Source organism: Macaca nemestrina, chromosome 2 (assembly GCF_043159975.1).
Source record: "Macaca nemestrina isolate mMacNem1 chromosome 2, mMacNem.hap1, whole genome shotgun sequence".
Taxonomy (NCBI): Eukaryota; Metazoa; Chordata; class Mammalia; order Primates; family Cercopithecidae; genus Macaca; species Macaca nemestrina.
Genome location: NC_092126.1, coordinates 18,525,358 through 18,546,508, shown reverse-complemented (window position 1 = coordinate 18,546,508; position 21,151 = coordinate 18,525,358). Strand labels below are relative to the sequence as shown.

Here is a 21,151-nt window from a genome sequence, read left to right as displayed (position 1 = left end):
CTTTGTGATTCTGTAGAAATTTTAGAATTATTTTTACTATTTCTGTGAAGAATGTCATTGGTATATTGATAGGGATTGCATTGAATCTGTAGATTGTTTTGGGTAGTATGCACATTTTTAGCAACATTGCTATCCAATATCCAATCCATGAACATGGAATATTTTTTCAATTTTTTGTGTCCTCTTCAATTTCTTTTACCAGTATTTTACAGTTTTAATTATAGAGATATTTTGCTTCTTTGGTTAATTCCTAGGTATTTAATTTTATTTTTGGCTACAGTAAGTGGAATTACTTTTTAAATTTCTTTTTCAAATTGTTCACTGTTGGCATATAGAAATGCTACTAATTTTTGTATGTTGATCTTGTATCCTTCAACTTTACTGAATTTTTTTATCAGTTCTAATAGTTTTTTTTTTGATAGATTATTTAAGTTTTTTCAAATATAAGATTGTATCATCTGCAAACAGGGATAATTTGACTTCTTCCTTTCTCGTTTGGATGCCCTTTATTTCTTCCTTTTCTGACTGCTCTAACTAGAATTTCCAGTACTATGTTAAATAACAGTGGTAAAAGTGGGTATCCTTGTCATGTTCTTATAGTAAAGAGTTTCCGTTTTTCCCCATTCAATATGTACTAGTTGTGGGTCTGTCACATATGGCTTTTATTATGTTGAGATATCTTCTGTGTATACCTAGTTTTTTGAGGGTTTTTAGTATGAAGAGATGTTCATATCAAATGCTTTATCAGCATCAATCAAAATGATCATATTGTTGTTGTCCTTCATTTCATTGATATGTTGTATCACATTGATTGATTTGTGAATGTTGAATCATTCTTGCCTCCAAGATATAAATCCCACATGGTCATGATGAATGATCTTTTTAATGTATTGTTCAATTCAGTTTACTACTATTTTGTTCAGGATTTTTGTGGCAATATTAGTCAGAGATATTGGCCTGTAGTTTTCTTTTACTGATGTATCTTTTTTCTGGTTTTGGTGTCAGGATAATACTAGTCTCATAGAATGAATTTGAAATTATTTCCTCCTCCTCTATTTTTCAGAATTGTTAGAGGATTGGTATTAATTCTTCTTAAATGTTTGATAGAATTCAGCCGTGAATCTGTTGGGTCCTGGGCTTTTCCTTACTGAGAGACTGTTTATTATGGATTCAATCTCATTGTTAGTTATTGGTCTGTGTAGTCTTTGGATTTCTTTATAATTCAATCTTGGTGGTTTGTACATATCTAGGAATTTATTAATTTCCCCTTGATTTGCCAGTTTATTGGCATATAGTCGCTCATAGTAGCCATTAATGATCCTTTAAATGTCTGTGATATAAGTTGTAAGATCTCTTTATTCTTTTTTAGTTTTTATTTTGATATGGAGTCTTGTTCTGTCACCCAGGCTGGAGTGCAGTGGCACAATCTCAGTTTACTGCAACCGCTGCCTCCCAGGTTCAAGTGATTCTCCCACCTCAGCCTCCCGAGTAGCTGGGATTACAGGTGCTTACCACCATGTTTGGCTAATTTTTGTGTTTTTAGTGGAGATGGGGTTTCACCATGTTGGCCAGGCTGATCTCAATCTCCCAACCTCTGGTGATTCACCTCGGCCTCCCAAAGTTCTGGGATTGCAGTCATGAGCCACCACACCCAGCCTCCTTTTTCCATCTCTTATTTATTTATTTAGGTTTTCTTCCTTTTTTTCTTCATTAGTCTGGCTAAAAGTTTGTCAATTTTGTTTATCTTTTCAAAAACAAATGTTTCATCGATCTTTTATATTTTTTCTTCATTTCAAATCATTTATTTCCACTCTGATCCTTATTACTTTTCTTCTACTAATTTTGTGTGTAAATTGTGCTTGCATTTTTTTGTTCTTTAAGATGCATCCTTAGGTTATTTATTTGATTTTTTTGTTATTTCTTAATGTAGGCACTTATAGCTATAAACTTCCCTCTGAGTACTGCTTTTGCTGTATTACATAGGTTTTGATATGCTATGTTTCCATTATCATTTGTTTCAATAAATGTTTAAATTTTTTTCTTAACTTCTTTATTGAACCACTGGTTATTCAGGAGAATATTGTTTGATTTCCATATATTCGTATAGTTTCCAAAATTCCTCTTATTGTTGATTTCTAGTTTTATTTCATTGTACTTTAAATATATCAGAAAAGATACTTGATTTTTTTTTCCCATTTTTTAATGTTTTAAGGTTTGTTTTGTGACCTAATACATAGTCTGTCCTAGAGAATGATCAACCTGCTGAGAAGAAAAAAAATGTGCATTTTGTTGTCTCTGGATGAAATGTTTTGTTTCATTTTTTCTGTACTGCAGATTGAGTCTGATGTTTCTTTGTTGAGTTTCCATCTGGGAGATCTGTCCAATGCTGAAAGTGGGATATTGATGTCTTAACTATTATTGTATCAAGGTCTACCTTTCTCTTTAGCTCTAATAATATTTGCTTTATATATCAGGGTGCTCCAGGGTTCGGTGCATATATATTTACAATTGTTATGTTCTGTTGCTGGATTTACCCCTTTATCGTTATGTAAGGACCTTCTTTGTCTCTCCTTCCAATTTTTGTCTTGAAATCCATTTTTTTCTTATATAAGTGTAGATACACCTGCTGTTCTTTGGTTTTCATTGTCATGGAACATCTTTTTTTCCCATCCCTTTATTTTCAGTCTGTGGGTCTTTATATGTGAAGTGGGTTTCTTGTAGGCAACAGATCATGGAATCTTATTTTTTCATCCATTTAGCCACTCTATGTCTTTTGATTAGAGAGTTAGTCCATTTACAATCAGTGTTATTATTGATAGGTAGGGACTTACTCTTTCCATTTTGTTATTTGTTTTCTGGTTGTTTTGCAGTCTTCTCTTCCTTCTTCCCTTCCTTTCAGTCTTCCTTTTAGTGAAGGTGATTTTCTCTGATGGTATGACTTAATTTCTTGCTTTTTATTTTTTGTGTATCCATTCTGTGTTTTTTTGATTTGAGGTTACAGTGAGGCTTTCAAATACTATCTTATAACCTATTATTTTAAACTGATGATAACTTAGCACTGATTGCATAAGAAAACACATACACACACATGAAAATTAATAAAAACCCTATACTTTAACTTCATCTCCCTGCTTTTTAACTTTTTGCTATTTCTCTTTATGTCTTATTGTACTGTCTATGTCTTGAAATGCAATTGTATCTATTAATTTTGATTGGTTCATCATGTAGCCTTTATACTTAAGAGTAATTTACACACCACAATTACAGTGTTATACAATTCTGTGTTTTTCTGTTATTCTTGCTCATTAACATCTTCTTCTTTCAGACTGAAGAACACCCTTTAGCATTTCTTGTAGGGCAGGTCTGGTGTTGATAAAATCCATCAGCTTTTTTTAAATCTAGAAAGGTCTTTCTTTTTCTCATGGAAGGATGTCTTTGTCAGATATACTACTCAAGGGTAAGGGTTTTTTTTTTTTTTTTTTCTTTCAGTTCTTTAAATATGTCATGCCACTTTCTCCTGGTCTATAAGGTTTCTACTGAAAAGTCTGTTATCAGATGTATTAGAGCTCTGTTGTACATTATCTTTTTTTCCTCTTACTACTTTTAGGATCCTTTCTTTATCTTTGACTTTTGGAGGTTTGATTATTAGATGCCTTGAGGTAGTCTTCTTTGGGTTAAACCTGGTTGGTGTTCTATAACTTTCTTGTGCTTGAATGTTGGTACCTTTCTATAGGTTTGGGAAGTTCTCTGATATTCTCCCTTTTCATAAACTTTTTACACATATCTCTTTCTCTACCTCATTTTTTAAGGCAAATAACTCTTATATTTGCCCTTTTGATATACTTTCTAGATCTTGTCAGTCTGCTTCATTGCTTTTTACTCTTTTATGTCTCCTCTGATTGTGTGTTTTCAAATAGACTTTCTTCAAGCTCACTAATTCTTCTCTTGATCAATTTTATTATTAAGTGACTCTGATGCATTATTCAGTATGTCATTTCCATTTTTAAACTCTAGAATTTCTGCTTGATTCTTTTAAATTATTTCAACTTCTTAAATTTTTTTGATAGAATTCTGAAGTTTTTTGTCTGTATTATCTTTAATTTTTAAAAATGTCCTCAAACAGCTATTTTGAATTCTCTGTGAAAGGTCAGATGTCTCTGTTTCTCCAGGATTAGTCTTTTGTGCATTATTTAGTTCATTTGGTCAGGTCATGTCTTCTTGGATGATCTTGATGCTTTAGATATTCATAGGTGTCTGGACATTGAAGAGTTAGGTATTTACTATTGTGTTCATGGACTGGGCTTGTTTGTGCCCATCCTTCTTAAGAAGACTTTCCAGGTATCTGAAGGGACTTGAGCCCTCAGCCCAATATTTCTGTGGTTTTTGCAGACTCATAGAGGTACCACCTTGGTGGTCTTGGATAAGATCTGGAAGAATTCTCTGGATTATCAGGCAGAGACTCTTGTCCTTTTCCTTTACTTTCTCCCAAACAAATGGAGTCTCTGTCTTTACACTGAGCCACCTGAAACTGGAGGTGTGGTGACACACTGGGATTGACCCAGTTAGGTTCCTGTGGCTGCCATCAATGTGACTAATGGATCAGACCTGAAACCTTCATAGCACTGAGTCTTCCCCAAGGCCCACTCTAACCACTAGCTGTTTATCACCTATGTTTATGCAAAACCCTAGGCCTCTACAATTAACAGGTGGCAAATCCAGCCACATTTGTGTCCCTACCTTCAGGATGGCAGGTTTCCCCAGGCCCCACATGGGTCCAGAGATATTGTCTGGGAGCCAGGGATTGTAGTCAAAAACCTTAAACATTTGACTGATGCTCTTTTACACCCCAGGTAACTTGGCACTCAGTTCATAATATAAAGTTCTTCCTACTCTTCCCCTTTCCACAGACAGAGGAGCCTCTTCCTGTGGCCACTGCCACCACTGGCCTATTGAGGGGTTCTGCCAGGTCACTGCCCATGTTCCCTTAAAGCCCCAGTGGCTCTTCAGTCAGATTGTGGTAAACGCTTCCAAGCATGAGACTCACCATTCTGGGAATTTGAATATCCTCTGGCCCGGGGCAGGTCCAGAAATGCTGTCTACTAGCCTAGGCCTAGACTTAGTGACCCCAAGAGCCTGTTTTTTGCTCTACCCCACTGTGGCTGAACTGGTACCTAAGACACATGACAAAGTCTGCTTTACTTTTCCTTCCTGTACATCTCAGAGCCCAAGGCCCATAGCATACAACCTGGGTTTTGCTGCTGGTTATTCAGGGCCCAAAGGCTCTTTAGTCAGCAGGTTATGAATCCTGCCAGGACTAGGTCCTTCCATTCAATGCTGTGTCTAGAAATGTCATCTGAGAGCTAGGGTCTGGAATGGGAGGCTCATTATTCTGCCCATTGCCCTATTCTGCTATGGCTGAGCTGGTATTCAAGGCACAAAGGCTCCTTTTTACTCTTTGTTCTCCATGCCTTAAGCAGAAGGAAGGAGACACTTTCATTGCTGTGAGCTGCATTACCTAAGGCTAAGGGAGGGATGGCACAAGCATTCCTTTAGCTGCCTGGGCTGGTGTCTCCCTAGGTTTCATGCCATGCCACCCTAGTCCTCTGGCTCTGAGCCCAGCCCAACACTTGGAGTTGCATAAGAATTGCAGTCCTTGTGCCCTTGACTGCCTTTCAGAGTTTACCTAGGTCCCCAGAGCACTTTGGCCTGTGATGGCAAAGCTTGCCAAGAAACTTGAGTATCAGCGGATGAGATGGATGATTCTCCTCTGGCTAGGTCTGGTCCAAATGCTCCCTCTGTGTGTGGTTGTTGGCTGAGCCCAGTACAGCTTTACTCTCCACTGTGGCAGGAGAGTAAAGCTGTTGAGTGTGAATATGGATTAAAGTACCTGGGAAGAGGTAGGGGGCTTGTCCTCCAGTTGATACACTGAAGTCATTACCTCTATTCCTTGTATGGAGGAATAGTCTAGCGTTCTACCCATCTGTAAGTCTAGAGCAAATGGTAGGGAAGAATGGGGCAGCCAGGAATGAAATTTTAGTTAGGTTTGCCTATCCTAAATTGGGGCTGGAGATTGTAGAGCTATAATTAAAGTGTTCAGTTATAGCTGACTTTTATTATAATTATAAATTCAATTGAATTGTTTTATTAATATGCTGGGTTTGCTCATGCAGTCACCATTACAACTTGTGCCTCCTGCTGTTTTGATGTCAAAGACACACAGGACCAATAGCTCAAACAAACAAGACATACATTTTCTTTGTATACTTGAACACTGTCTGTTAGCAAAGCAAAGCTTTGCTACATGGTTCACAGAGGTTAATCTGCCCATTTACTGCCAAATACACTGCTCCCTTAATCTGTGTAATAGTATAATAAAATAATTGTTGGTCCTTGGCAAATCAGTAAGTTTCTTTAATCTCAATAAAGCATAGGGGCTGCACTAAGCCCATAAATAATGATTCTGATACTAATTTTGACTTTATTCAGTATAAAGAAGCAATTTCTCTCATTTAAAAATCAACTGAACATGGTGAAGAGGAAAGTGAGTTTTGGGATTTAAATTTGTGTTTAGTTTAATAAGATTTTTTGTGTAACATAAATGGTAAGAGAAAGTGTTCAATTTTCAAGTGGCATACTACTAAATACTTTGCTCTCTAAATTTGTCTGTCTTTGTAATTGTTTTATTCTGCTAGGAAATACCATTTGGGACCTATTCCTTTTCCCCAGTCCTTATTTTTGTCATTCATGTGAAAAATATATTGAGTTTTCCCCCACCTGGAAGAAACAGTTGCCATTTTAAAATACTAGCACTTTTTTTTCCCCACAATTTATATGGTAGTGATTACTCTCTATATCTTGTACTTAATTTCAAACAAACAGAGACAGAAAGACTAATTCGTAATATATACATAAATTTAGAATATGGATAATTTTACCATCATGGCACTTGTTGAACGGAACCTGGCTCAGTTGTTCAGCTCTGTTGACCAGAGCTGTACAGCCTAAGTCATGCATACTATACAGTATAAAATTAGTTCAATAATGTGAAGATAATTGTGTCTATATGCCATTTAAACATAAACCCCACTGTATTTAAATCGATTCATCAACTCTACTAGACCATAAACTCTTTGTCAAGAAAAGTCATGTTAGACTTTTTGTTTTCCTTACAGCATCTGGCACTATCTTCCTCATATGTAGTAGATGTTTAGTAAATTTAATAATATAATAATAATAATGAGAGATCACACCGTGGTTCAAACATGTCACTAATAATAGGCAGTTTCCTGTTCCAAAAGCTGATGTCTTGTTTTAGTATTTCTGGCACAAAAATTTCAGAATGCTTAGGCAATTAAACTGGAACATGAGGGGAGTCCAGTGGAGCAACCTGTTTTCTGTACAGTGGATATTATTACCCGTCTTATTTTCCTCTGTTTGCTAAGTGCCTGAGGCTGCAACCCTCTCTGCTCAGGCAGTCCATATGTGGTTTCTTTTCTGTATCAACTCCCTGCATTTTATATTTTTAAGACATTTGAAAACATAGGTGATTCAGATTATAATGGCTTGGAATTTTTCTCACAGTATGCTCTATTGTCTCTGGCTTTTGCTTTTCAGCAGAAACTATCTTTTGCCTTTATTTTTTCACAAATCTAAGGTAGACCATGTGGCTATCATGTTGGTTCCCCTGTGGTATCCTGGCTTTACTATAATGATCACTCACAGTAAATGGATACAAAAGAAGACATTGAAGAAATTAGTAGGTTTTCTTGTTGTTTTAAGTAGAAAAGTTGCAATAAATATATCAATGCTGTTATTTCATTATCTTCTGTGACCACATAGTGCAAAGAACTAGGAAATCCGATAAGGAAGGATAGTCAACAATAACTGAATAGTTTAGGGATACAGTAGAAATCCAGAAGAAATACAGAGGCATGGAGGCAGTCTAAGTGCCACCAGACTTCCAGGCAGCCTGCAAACCACCCCTCTCTCCCTGCAACTCAGTCATCCTATTCTGAGCCCAGACAACAGCCACAGAATATTGCTAAACCCAAATAGAAGGTGGGGAAGGATTTATGGAAAGGTGATTCATTGTTAACATCTTCAACTGTTAAACTTAAGTAGAATTTCAACTGAATGTATATACAATTCTTAGCCAAAATGTTTGCTTATTCTGTTTAGAAGTCACATTTGACTCATGGCTGGATTGTCTTTGAAAGAATTTGGGTGCTACACCAAGCCATCTGTGTTTCAAGCGAGCTTTTATGACAGTCATTCTGAAGAGGAGGAACAATACAAATGTTGTGAAATTTAGTGTGCAGTTACACTCTGAGAGCAAGTCTCCTTGGGTCACTGTTGATGGCACTGCAAACCTAAAGCAGGAGTTCTAGTTTTATCATTACTTCCCCACAATCCACCCCAATGCACACATAAAGAACAATCCCAATGTTGGTACATAAATAAGCAGTTTAAATAGAGAACTTAAGGAGCACACACCAATGCAGAAGCATAAAATAAGCTTTTGAAGATGGTAAAGAAACATTTAATGAAATTTCAAATGGATTGTCACACAGTGGTTCAACTGAATGGCAAAGGTCTCAGGGAAGATGCTGCCAGCAAATGCACTAAAGGAAACAATATAAGAACCATCTGGACACGACTATTCTTTGTAGAATTCCATTATAGATAGATAGATAGATAGATAGATAGATAGATAGATAGATAGATAGATATACACACACACACACACTCACACACATGCATACACATTTTTCTCTAAAGTCACCAGGCTTGTAGTGCAATAAAAATAGCAAAACTCTAAATTAACACACAGAGTTTAAAACATTTCAGGAAAGCATTGATTATATCTGCCAATGGAATGAGTGTATTTGGCAAATGACCTAATTATCACAGAGTTGGTTCTTTCTCACTGCTCTACTTCCCGCTAATTGCATAACTGCTGGCCTTCTCCCCCTGACAAGGAAAAAAAAACAAGGACAGGGGTGTGTGGAGAAAACAGTGACATTCAGTTTTAATTCATTTGAACCTACTGCCAAGCTTAATTATGTAATTGAGAGAGTGAGACGGGTGGGCTTACAGCCACTTGGGCCAGAGTTTCTGATGGTTAGCATTTGCCAGTGTTGTGTTGAGGATTTTAGCAGTTACCATAAAGCATTATTAGCTGAAGCTGAACTAATCTCCCCTTACCCTTCTCCTCACCAGATGTAGGTACAGAGGTTGCTGTTCCCAGACTTGATTATTTGTCATTAAGGAAAACAAATTGAAAGCAAATTGAAGTGGCTTTATTCCTTGCTAAATGCATCATTATTCTTTAGGAGCAGTCTCCTATTTCATTTTGTTTTCTTCTGATTGTGATGTAGTATCTGCTGTCATGTAAAACTCAGTAATGCAATGTTTATTTCCAGGTGGGAGTATTTTTCAGGGTTACTTGAGACATTTTTACATAAACTTTCATTGTAACTAGTAAAACTAAGTATATATGAAAAACACATAATTCAGTGAAATATTTCTGATGTGGTGGCTTATCCCCTATTTATAATTTTATTTATGAAATCTTTATCCCCTTGGCTTGGAGCCATCAATACAGATATTTTGTACAAAAGGGCCAACCTCTCTCTCCTTGCTGGCAGAATGACTCTTTATAAGTATACTTTTCTCCAAGTTTAGCTAGAATGTCCCTGATTTAGAGAAAGCTCGGGGTGTCTCATACCCTCACAGAAATGTCCTCTGTTCAGACTGGAGTTTAGTCCTGGTGGTCAGCATCTTCATTTTGTAATATCCTGTGTACCATGTGGGGTTGGAAAGGAAGAGCGGAAGCCAGAGAGAAGGCATGCTAGAGTAAAGGGTGGGAGTCATAAAATAAGGGGCTGCCTGCTGGGTGGCAGCATGGCTGAAACAGAACCTTGACCACTTAGCATTGTGTGCTCTTTATAGCCCAACAGTATTAATAGACATTTTTATCAGTTAATCCCTGTCATAGTTCCATGAAATAAGTTAACATTTTTTAAACGTGCTTTCCATTTATTTTCACAAATATTTATTAAGCGTAGGCTGGATGTTAGGTACGGTCCCAGGACCTGGGGCAATACAAAGAAACAACACCTGGTAATGGAGAGTACTCTTTTATCTTCCAGGTACAATGGGTGAAGGGGAGGATCCTTGTCTGGAGAAGGGCAACACTTTCATGAAGTTTCTAGATACGCCCACCCTTCTACCTTCTCAGGGATGTTATTCTATAAATTATCCACTTGTCCTCCTGAAGTTTTAATCTATTTTCTGCTTGATCTTTCCCATCAATATTCAACATTCAAAAATGCCAAGAACAGTATCTGTCCTATAGAAAGTGGTCAATAACTATTTGTTGAATAATTTACATGAATACTCAGCAGTTTCCTACCCTAGCTTCACGCTGGAATCAGGTCGCGCGCGCGCGCGCGCACACACACACACACACACACACACACACAGCCATAGCATCTCCTGTCTTAAAGCAAACAAACAGAAACAGCTCAGTTGACCTTAGATCCCCTGCTAGCTAAATCTGTTTCTTTTTCTTTTTTTTTTTTTTTTTTTTTTTTTTGAGACGGAGTCTCACGCTGTTGCCCAGGCTGGAGTGCAGTGGCGCGATCTCGGCTCACTGCAAGCTCCGCCTCCCGGGTTCACGCCATTCTCCTGCCTCAGCCTCCTGAGTAGCTGGGACTACAGGCGCCCGCCACCGCGCCCGGCTAATTTTTTGTATTTTTAGTAGAGACGGGGTTTCACTGTGGTCTCGATCTCCTGACCTTGTGATCCGCCCGCCTCGGCCTCCCAAAGTGCTGGGATTACAGGCTTGAGCCACCGCGCCCGGCCTCTAAATCTGTTTCTTAATTCCTTTTTCCCAGCCAAGATAACTGCAAAGAGGCCTGTAAATCCTCCTCCTTATCTTGCTCATACTCTTCAACTACTCCAGCAGGCTTCAATCCCCACCACTTGCCTAAAGCAAATCATGATAATGACATCATGTTTCTAAACACACTGGGCATCTTGAAGCTGTCTTGCTCAAACTCTCGGTAGCATTTCACATAATTTATCTCTCCCTCCTTCTCAGAGTACTTTTTTACCTTGGATTTGAGATATTTGATTCCCTTTTCATGTCCTTCTTCCTCTCTGACTCTCCAGCTTTCTTTGCAGTCTTTTCTTCTTATGTAATGCTTAAATGCTGAAGTTGTTTGAGTTCTAATTCTGGATCTGTTTTTTTTTATACTTACTCTGGGCATTTTTGACTCTTTCCTGTAAATAACATCTATATCTTCGTGCTGTTGTCCTCCTGTATTTCCAATTTCATCTCCATTTCTGAGCACCCACCTAATATATCCAACTGTGATTTGACATTTCTATTGAAATATCTCCAACATTTCTGACTCAACATGTCTCAGGCCAATATTTTAATTTTCCTTTTCCCCTGCTGGTTCTTCCTTGAGTCTTCCCATTTCAGTATATCACGTATCTATTCACCCAGTGGCTTATGGCAGAAACAAAACCAAACAAACAAACAAAACCAGTAGTAATCTTTGTCTATGTCTTTATGTCTTCCTTCTTCCCAATTCAATCAATCCATTTACAAAGCCCTGTTAATTCTGCCTCCAAAATACAACTCAAACCATCCATTTCACCCTATTTCATTGCCAGCTGCCATTCTTCTGGAATGTTGTAATAGCCCCTAAGTCATCTCCTGATTCCATTCTAGCTTCCCAGCTCCCCCACAACATGGCAATCTCAATTTAAAAATTCAGATCATTTCACACCACTGCTTCTTTAAAACTTTCAATAATGAACAATTAATAATTAAAATCTGTATTATATGCTCTCATTTACTTTCGAGGAAGACCTACAATTTTGCAATTATATATTCATTTGTATGATCATTTGTTCTTGTCCATCTCCCAACACAACTATTAGTTGCATGAGTGGGAACTGAGGTTTTTTTCCACGACTATATACCCTTTGCTTAGCGCAGTTCCTGAATGAATAAATGAGCCTATGAATGGATGAGGAATATTGGCCAAAGTATAAGGTACAAGGTGGTTCCCATCTCAATCTCATCTTAACTCATCAACCACTTCATTGACAAATGTACTGATCATATAAGCTCAACTAAATCATCTTATATGGAATTGTTTTATTCCATTCCATTTAAGGAATTTTCAAGAATTGATTCCTTTCTCTGATGAGCTTCAGAGGCTAGTAGAAATAGTTTACAATGTGGGAATATAAAGCAATTCATGGTATGGTGTATTTGAAAGGACACATGCAGACTTTACTTCAAATCCTGGATCTGCTCAACGAATGGCTTGTGATTCTAGTCCAGTTGGATCACCTTACCCGAGCGTCAGTTTCTTCATGTGTATAATGCGCATGAAGCCAGTAGTACATGGTGTTATTATGACTTCACCAATGTGTCAACTACCCAGCACAGAAACTGGCACGTGAGAGATGATATCCAGATTATAGTTTTGCTTTCTTCTCCCCTTGACCCTATTTCTTGACTATAACTTCCTACTTTTTTTTTCTATCTTACTCATCTTAGTGGGTGGTAATACTTATATTACCCATTTAGTTTGACTTTGTAGGAAGAGAAGAATTAGCAGTACTTACAGAACAGGCTTCCTTTTGGATTAGAAATACAAACTTCACAGCTTCTCTGCCCAGCTTTTCAAGAGCACTTTATGGTACACTGCTGTGTAACAAGTTCATTTTAGGATAACATGCTGGGAGGGAGAAAAAGAAGATGAAATTCAGGGGAAAAAATTAAAAAGTTAATTAAAAGAAACAACTTGGTAATTGGATTCATCCTTGCACACTTCTTTGGTTATTTTGGGGTGGGAGGAGGTGTCACAGTACATGGTTAGGAGGTTTGCTTCAGTGGCTCACCTCAGAACTTCTAAATGAGACAAGTATAAGGATACAGATGATTCTCTGCCTGACAGATGAGAAGAAGTATAGGATACATATGGTGAGCTTTTTAAGCATGCCAAACAAAGCTGTCCTTATACTCACTCTTGAGAATTTATATTTCACAATATTCTTGGCAGTTGACATTGCTGTTAGGCTAAGCCTTGGACTATTAGCTAGCTTCAGGACATGCAAAATGGCCTTTTCATTGACTCTTTTACTATTTCTTTGCTTTCACTATGTATACACATCCACACAAGCACACAATCAGAATAGCATAGGGAATTTGTATACCCTTTTCAGACTGTACACTAGAAACAAATAAGCAGATAGTGGTTATTTTTAAAAGAAGCATGGATATTTATGTATTTAATCATTCTTTTTCACAGATCCTTAATAGTCAAAATAATTTAAGATGTTATCATTGAGACAGGATAATGGAGGAGCATGGGCTTAGTAATCAAATGGAACCAGGTTTTAAACCCTCTCATTCACAATATTTACTTATTCATGAAGTAGACATATATTTATTGAATGTCTACTGTGTGCCAAGCACTATTGCAGTTGCTGATAACCTTTTGCAAGTTCTTATTATTGTTTTTGTTAACATCAATATTTGAAGTTTTGAAAATTAACTTTAGGGAGACAATTTTCTGTATTTTCCAGCATTTTATGAAGAAAGAACACAGTTAAACAGTCTATTATCTTACTCACCAAATTAGGTTAAATTGGGTTACTGATTGTACACTCAATCTCCAAAACAATGCGTAGAAAATAAGAGTTACTATTTTATGTCTAGAGATATTATGGTATATCTCTCAAAGCGTTAAGGACCACTAACCTAACAGCCTAATGTTCAACCAGGGTAATATGTCAGAAGAAACGAATGCAAGTCTATCTGTAAGCTTGTACTTCATCAGTTAAGATAGAGATTCAGCTTTTTGTGAATACTAACAAGGGGATTTTGTGTTTTCACAGGTTATGGTTTTGTAGATTTTGACAGTCCTGCAGCCGCACAGAAAGCGGTAGCATCTCTCAAGGCAAACGGCGTGCAGGCACAGATGGCTAAGGTAAGATTGATGTTTAGGGGTGTGTGTGTGTGTATGTGTGTGTGTGTGTGTGTATATGTATGTGAGAGAGAGAGAGAGAGAAAGAGAGAGAAGGAGGAAGGAAGAAGGGGAGATGAAATGTTTTTCCTTTGCTCTGAGCTCACTCAAACTTGGAGTTTGCAACAATTTGGTTTATATTTTCTTGTTAGGGAAAATAAGAAACTCCACATGAGGTTTGGCTTAGGAGAATCTGTCTGGCTTATTTCATTGTTTCTTTACGTATATTTATTATTGTATCTTTTGTTATGGTAACCTCATTAGAGATTTAAGGACACTTGTGAGTCTCTGTTCTGCTTGAGAAAGGTGGGGCATGTCAGTGTGTGTGTGTCTGGGACTTCTACTTGTAAACAGTAGAGTAGTAGAATGGAGTAGTAGAATTATCAGCAACTTGTCTTTGATAAACTGTGTGCTAAAAAATGTGTGTGTTTTCTTAACTGGGGAGAGCTGATTGTTGAATGATGGGGTTGTCTGATCTGTGCAGGGAAATGAGCTTAATTGAAGGGTACTGTGTCTATATTGCTAGAATTTCACTTTGGCTTTTATATAGAGAGTTTTCTAAGATAATTTTGGATATTAATAATTTTCAATAATTACTGTTAAATAGAATATGTATTCTAGAACCCTCTACCTGAAGCTGTCATATACTTTATTTTCTAAGAAAAGAAGTTAAATTATTTACAATCCTTTTGTATCCTGATTGCAGTGGTGGTTACAAGAATCTATACCTGATAAAGTAACATAGAACTATATGCACACATTGTGCCAGTGTCAGCTTCCTGGTTTCGATATTGCATAATTATATAAAAGGTAAAATTTTTAGAAACCTCATGAAGGGAACATAGGATCTCTCTGTACTATCTTTGCAACGTCTTGTAAATCTATAATTATTTCTAGATAAAAACTCAAAACAATTGTTTATAACACGGATGCTTGTTAGATGTCTGCTTTAAAATGATGGCCATTTAGGATTTATTCACCTGCAACCTAAGTCTTCAAATATGCTTTCTGATTGATAATAGTGAACTTACTTATCTCCAGATTCTGTAAATTTTAGGTGAAATTGTCAACAGACCTTGAAATTCTGATCTAATATATTCATGCTGTGTTCATGTATACACTTAAACTTAACTATTCCCATAAGAGTTGAGTGACATAATGATAAAGTAGTCAAATTTTCAGTTATTTGGATTTTATTGAGATTGCTAACATTATTTTATAACATTTTCCAATTTTGACCTCAAATAACTAGAGGTAAGATATTTGGTTTCTTCATCTTCGGTTGTCTTATAGTAAATTATACAGACCATATCTGTTAACCTTTTGTTGCGAGTCACTTCCCATATAGATTACTTTGGTGAACTCATTGTCCTTTATGACACATGAATAGTTGTCCAAGGCAGTATAAATTTGAATTCTTTCAGCTGTGTAATGTATTCTTCATCAAGATTATGCCTGGAAGCTTTGGATTTTTTTTCATGAACTAAGATTGATGAAGTTAGTATCTTTAATTAATAAGGAAATTATATACATGTCTTGGTTTAAAGATTACTTGGCAAAGAGTCAATGGCATTAAGTAGTGACTTCCTATACCCAGAAAACAAATGATGAAATGTAGCTGTTAGGTATATGTAAAATATATAACTTGAATTTGGACTGAAAGCAACACCTACTTCCAAGAAAATGAATATAAAATGCTTAACGAAAAAGTTGTTATTGGAATTTCTTGATCTATTCCATTGGTAAACTCCCAAATCTAGAAGTTAGCAGATTGTAGCACTTTAGAAGTAATGAAAACAGCATGCATAATCTCCACCATTTCGAATGTCCTCAGAAGATGTATAGTTAGTTGTTAGATAAAAACCACTGCCATCTTGTGTAACAGGAAAAGAAAATTGACATTGATTTTATAACTACTGAGGAACCATTATGAATATTTTTCCTAAGTTTCCCAGTATTCTGGTGCAGCAAGAATCCCTCTTTCTCCCTCTCTCTTACCCACCTCCACACACCCACTGACTCTTTCGTTCTCTCTCTCTAATCACTGACATCTCACCTAGTCAGAAGGCTATTTGATTTGGATAAATATTTTAAAGAGTTCCTAAAATGATTATTTTTCCTAGCCAGCATTTTGGCTGTTGGCTCGTGCCCACTGTACAAAAAAAGATATTCCAATTGGAATGTGTAAAGTCACTTTTATTTCTGTAGTTTGCTCAAAGATTTTACCTTATGAATTCTGCTGCCTGTGAAGTTAATTCTTATTCTCTTAGCTTCAGACTCGTATCTGCCTACTGGAAAACTTTCAGCAATGAATGACTCTGTAATTTAACTATCCATAAGAAAATAAATAGGCTCCCTTTGACAATGAAATAGGACAAGCTTGACCACCTGTATTAGCAGATTTCTCACTGAGCTATTGGATTTCATGGCATTTTCCGCCTTTGTCCTGGTGATAACTATTATTTATTATCATATAAACCTGCAGTCTGCAGGGTGTGTGAAACGTGCACTATATTTTTTGCCATTTAAGTATCTACTGAATCACCTCCAGCATCCTTGTTCTTATCAATATCCTACTATGCAGGTTGTGGTGTCACATTTTAATGACTCCAGGATTTTAAAACCAAAATATTACAAATACTCTACTTTCCCAGTAGTAACCTTCAGCTAACATAAAACTCTCCCTGTGAATTGTCTTATTTAGCTAGCTTATTCCAGTGTGTTCATATGGAAAATCCAAAATAGCAAGTCATCCAAGAAGTGGTAATTGATTAATAATGAATAACCATTAACGCAGATGAACATTTTTCTGTATATTTACTGTTCTGCCACAAAGGAGTGTTTTTGGTATCAAAAGACATGTTTCTTTTAGGAAATCAGATTCAGAATATTTTAGTAATACATAGTGGTTAGGAGCATACATTTGGAGGGAAGTAAACTTTGCCTTGAATCCTGACTGTAGTACCACCTGGCTGTGTGACCTTAGCTAAGTTATTTAAATATCTCTGAACTTCTCTAATAATAACTCTCAGGTTATAGAATTGCTGTGAGAATTTTGAAAAATATATTAAGTATTTAGCATAGAGCCTAGATCATAGTAAGAATTTAGTCAATGTTATTCAATAAATATTGTTATACATTAAATTCAAATTTGCTACTAAACCTTTTATAAATCCTAATACATGTTTTAAGTGTGTGTTATTCCAAATTAGTGTCTTTAAAATATATAATAAGTAGCATCAGTCAGCAAACATTTTTATTGCTTATTCTGTCTAGGCAGTGTACTGAGTATTGGAGAATGAAGATAGAATAAAAATTCTTTTTTTCTGAATGTTTAACATTTCTTGTATCTCCTGAATTGCTGCAGCTTCAGACTAAGAATTTTGGCTGTTACTGTTTCTGGCAACTTCAGGATATAGAGAAAAAACTTATTGGCCAAGGAATATGTGTCTCTATAAGCATGAAAAAAAAGTGAAGAAATCCCTGCTAACAATACGTTAACTTGCAGATATTTATTTTACTCATGTATGAAGAAAGCCATAGATAGACAGCGGAGGGCAATTCTTTGGGGTGCCATCAAGGATCAAGACAGCTCTCCCATCTTTTATCTCTGGCTTTTATGTCACACATTTATAAGATGGCTTCTAAAGTTCCAACTCTTGTATCCACAGTTAATCCAGGAAAAAGAGAAAAAAGCAAATAGATGAAGGGGCAGTATGGCTGATTTCATCCTTTTAAAGGCTTTTCCAGAATCTCAACTCAGCAACTTGTGCTTACACTCAAAAAGCCAAAACTGAGTCACATGGTTTCCCCCTTTCTTGTAAGAGAGTATGAAATGATGAGTGTTTTGACTTCTTTGCCTCTGCAGTAGAGAAAATTAAGAATAATCCATCCCCTTGGCTATCCAGCATCCATGATATCATTAAAGGTGGCATGCATAGATGCATTTTAGGTGGCATGCATTCTTTCCCAAAAGGAACCCACCTCAAACCTGTGATTGCATCTGGTGATTCCGTTATCTCCAACAGGCCCATGGCTCCTCTTCATAGCTCAGCAAGTCATAACTTTAAAAGAGAAGCTACCTGTCTGAATTCCCACAATGTAGTATGACCCAGAAGCAACAGGATACATGCATTTAAAGGAAAATGACTATTTAGGAAAGGAGAAAATGGGAAGCAAGCCTAAATTATTGATCTCAAATACATATCAAATCCTGTTAGGTGGAAATAGAATTCTTGCGTTGTCAGGGCAATAAGTTCCTTGGTTATCCAATCACATAACCCCTGATTCTGTCATACAGAGAGATCTTACTTGCCCCTTATTCTATGTGGCCTCATTGGGTCCTCGCTAGAGAACTGCACAGCTTTGGAGGCTTTTCCTGGATATATTTAGAGACACTAGAATGGGTCTACATATTAAACAGTCATGAATTATTACCAGCCAGTCCTTGAGTAATCTCAGCCTTAACAGGTCTCTTTCTTATTTGCTTTCTGTCGATTCCAAATATGAGTAAACACAGTGCATCTTATTCTAGAGGAAAAGTCTGCAGAAAAGAAGTCACTTCCTCTCAGGGTCTTCAGATAAGACTTCATCAGGTGTACTACCAGACTGCCATTACAGTTCCCAAAGGTGATTTGCTTCCAGTGGGATTTGTAGAGTAAATCTCAGTTAAGCAATCACAAAAGAGACTAAGTTTCCCAGAGGATGTCAAGTACCTTGACAGGCATAATATAAAAATATTATATCTACCATGACAGAAAACTAGATTGAGACCAGAGGAACGGACTTCTCTTATAAATCAATGACCTTGATAGCAGTTGTCTTTGAAAAAAAGAAAAAAAAAATCAGTGGATTTTTTTAATTGAAATTAAGAAGACGAAAAGTCAAAATCAAGGAATATACCAAAGCAAATATTTTAAATTCAAACACACACACATACACACACACAGAAGGAATTTACAAAATATATCACCACAGTGAAGCCATATCAGTTATATTCCAGTAGAAGAATTTTAGTTAATTAAGAAAGGGTGTATTCAATAGAATATTCTTGAACATTTTACAAAAGTACAACTATTGGCCTCATAATGTGGCTTATTGTCTACCAAAGCTACTCTTATGAATGCACAGATATATGACAGGCATTGTCAGTCACACTCCTGTAGCATAAGATCGTATTAGTACTTTTTGTTTTTATCATTTATAGGTAAAGCAGAAGAAACAAGCTATTTGATATTTATTGGTCACTACAGTGGGATGGAGCCTCCTGTTAAACATAGAGGCTTCTCAAGGACTCTTTATGTAGGAAGGAAAGAGGCATTGTTCCAGGGTAACTTGAGCAGGCGATTAGAGAGATGTTTCCTGAGACTGGGTGGGAAACAATCAATACTTTATATAGTAATGTACAAGGGCCATCTGGGGATACTAATGTTCCTAGAATAGTGTCCATGTCTTTTTGTTTGTTTGTTCTGCAATAAGATCAAAGGATCAGAGATCCCTATATGCTATCATTTGCTTGTATCCCATTTTTCCCCCATGGGGACAAGGGCTGTAGCCTCGAATTGAAGCAGGAATCTCTCATTCTCCTACTTTCTCAGCACGTTTATGTTGAACATCTACTATCCACAAGGATTATTCTACATGCTACAGCCATAGTACTGAGCCAAACAAAGTTTCATGAAGTTCACATAGGGGATTACAAAAAGTAGCTGTTATACAAAGAGATATAATTTATTAGATTGTAACAATAGGTTTGAAGACAATTAAAACCAGTTACAGTTACAAAATAGGAGATGGGGATGCTGGTTAAATAGGATATGGGGATGGTAGTATTTTAGGTACAGTGGTCAGGAAAAGCCTTTCAAATCATGTGACATTTGAACATATATCTAAAAGAAAGGAGAAAACTATACTTATATTTAAGCAATAGTTATGAAAAATTTCTATAGTAATTTAAAATAGATCAGACTCTTTAGTGAGATAGCGTCTTTGGGTTTTACTATTGTCTATATCCTGCATCTTTATAATAATAGAAGAGTTGCATAAACTACCATCATTTCCCTCCCTTTTGTGGGAGTTGTCTGGTTTCATCATCCTAATATTGCATTGTTTAGATTTTTTTTTTCGTTTTTTGTTTAAAGTCAAATTCTAATTGGTCAGTAAATTTTTATTTCAACACTTAAATTCTTCAAATGATGTTGTTCTATTGTTGTACGAGTGGGTGTGAGAACATGACAAGACCCCCTCTTCTACAGTTGTGGAACGTACTTTAAATAACTGTGATTCCAAAGGAAAGCATTCTGATGTTGCTTTTCACATAGTTCATTACTCTTGAATGACTGATGCTGTGTAATGTAAACCTTGCTCTATCTCATTTCCTAAAGTGAATGTTTCTATCATTTGCTTCTGTGGGATACATCTTCAATAGACAGATCTCTCTAAAAATATATAAGTATTATTTTTCTCATGATTGAAAATTTTAAAATTTTGTGGAAAAGAAATACTTATTGGCTGATCTTTTATATGTCTATAAAATATTTGTGAATGTCTGCTTTGTTGGCTGTGTCAATTTGGCTCAATTTTTTTCCTGATCCAAATGCTGAATGCGGGGATTCTAAACTCAATATTGAAATTGTCAGGGTTGATCTTAATCCTATTCATTAATTATTTGAAGTTTTTGAAGCAGACTCATCTAAAGTTAAATATTTGTATTAGCTTATATCAAATGATTTCCATAATCTGCCTGTGGCTACTACCGTCTGCTTTTACAAGGACTCTACTGTGTCATCTTAAGTGAAACAGTGCATATGTATACTAGTAAAATTCTCTGCTTTCCTAACATTGGACAAAAACAAAAATCAACAAAAGAATTGCCTCAGTGTCTTAAACTGGGATCCCTACCAGTTGACCAGGCACTTGCTTACTGAAGGATATGTGTGGAGTTCAAGTTCTTTTCAACCTATAAGAAATATTGGCCAGGCACAGTGGCTCACGCCCGTAATCCTAGCACTTTGGGAGGCTGCAGCAGGAGGATCACAAGGTCAGGATTTCAAGACCAGCCTGACCAACACAGTGAAACCCCATCTCTACTAAAAATA

General features: G+C 36.5%; 1 protein-coding gene across 13 annotated transcripts in view; it reads left to right on the top strand.

The window, feature by feature from the left end:
• Positions 1 to 21,151, top strand: part of LOC105470974 (RNA binding motif single stranded interacting protein 3) — a 1,471,638-nt gene that overhangs the window by 1,013,603 nt on the left and 436,884 nt on the right. For all 13 annotated transcript variants that reach the window (XM_071090773.1, XM_071090775.1, XM_071090774.1 and 10 more), the window contains one exon: positions 13,927 to 14,018. In XM_071090773.1, the coding sequence (XP_070946874.1) occupies positions 13,927 to 14,018 (92 nt within the window). The remainder of the gene's footprint in view (positions 1 to 13,926; positions 14,019 to 21,151) is intronic.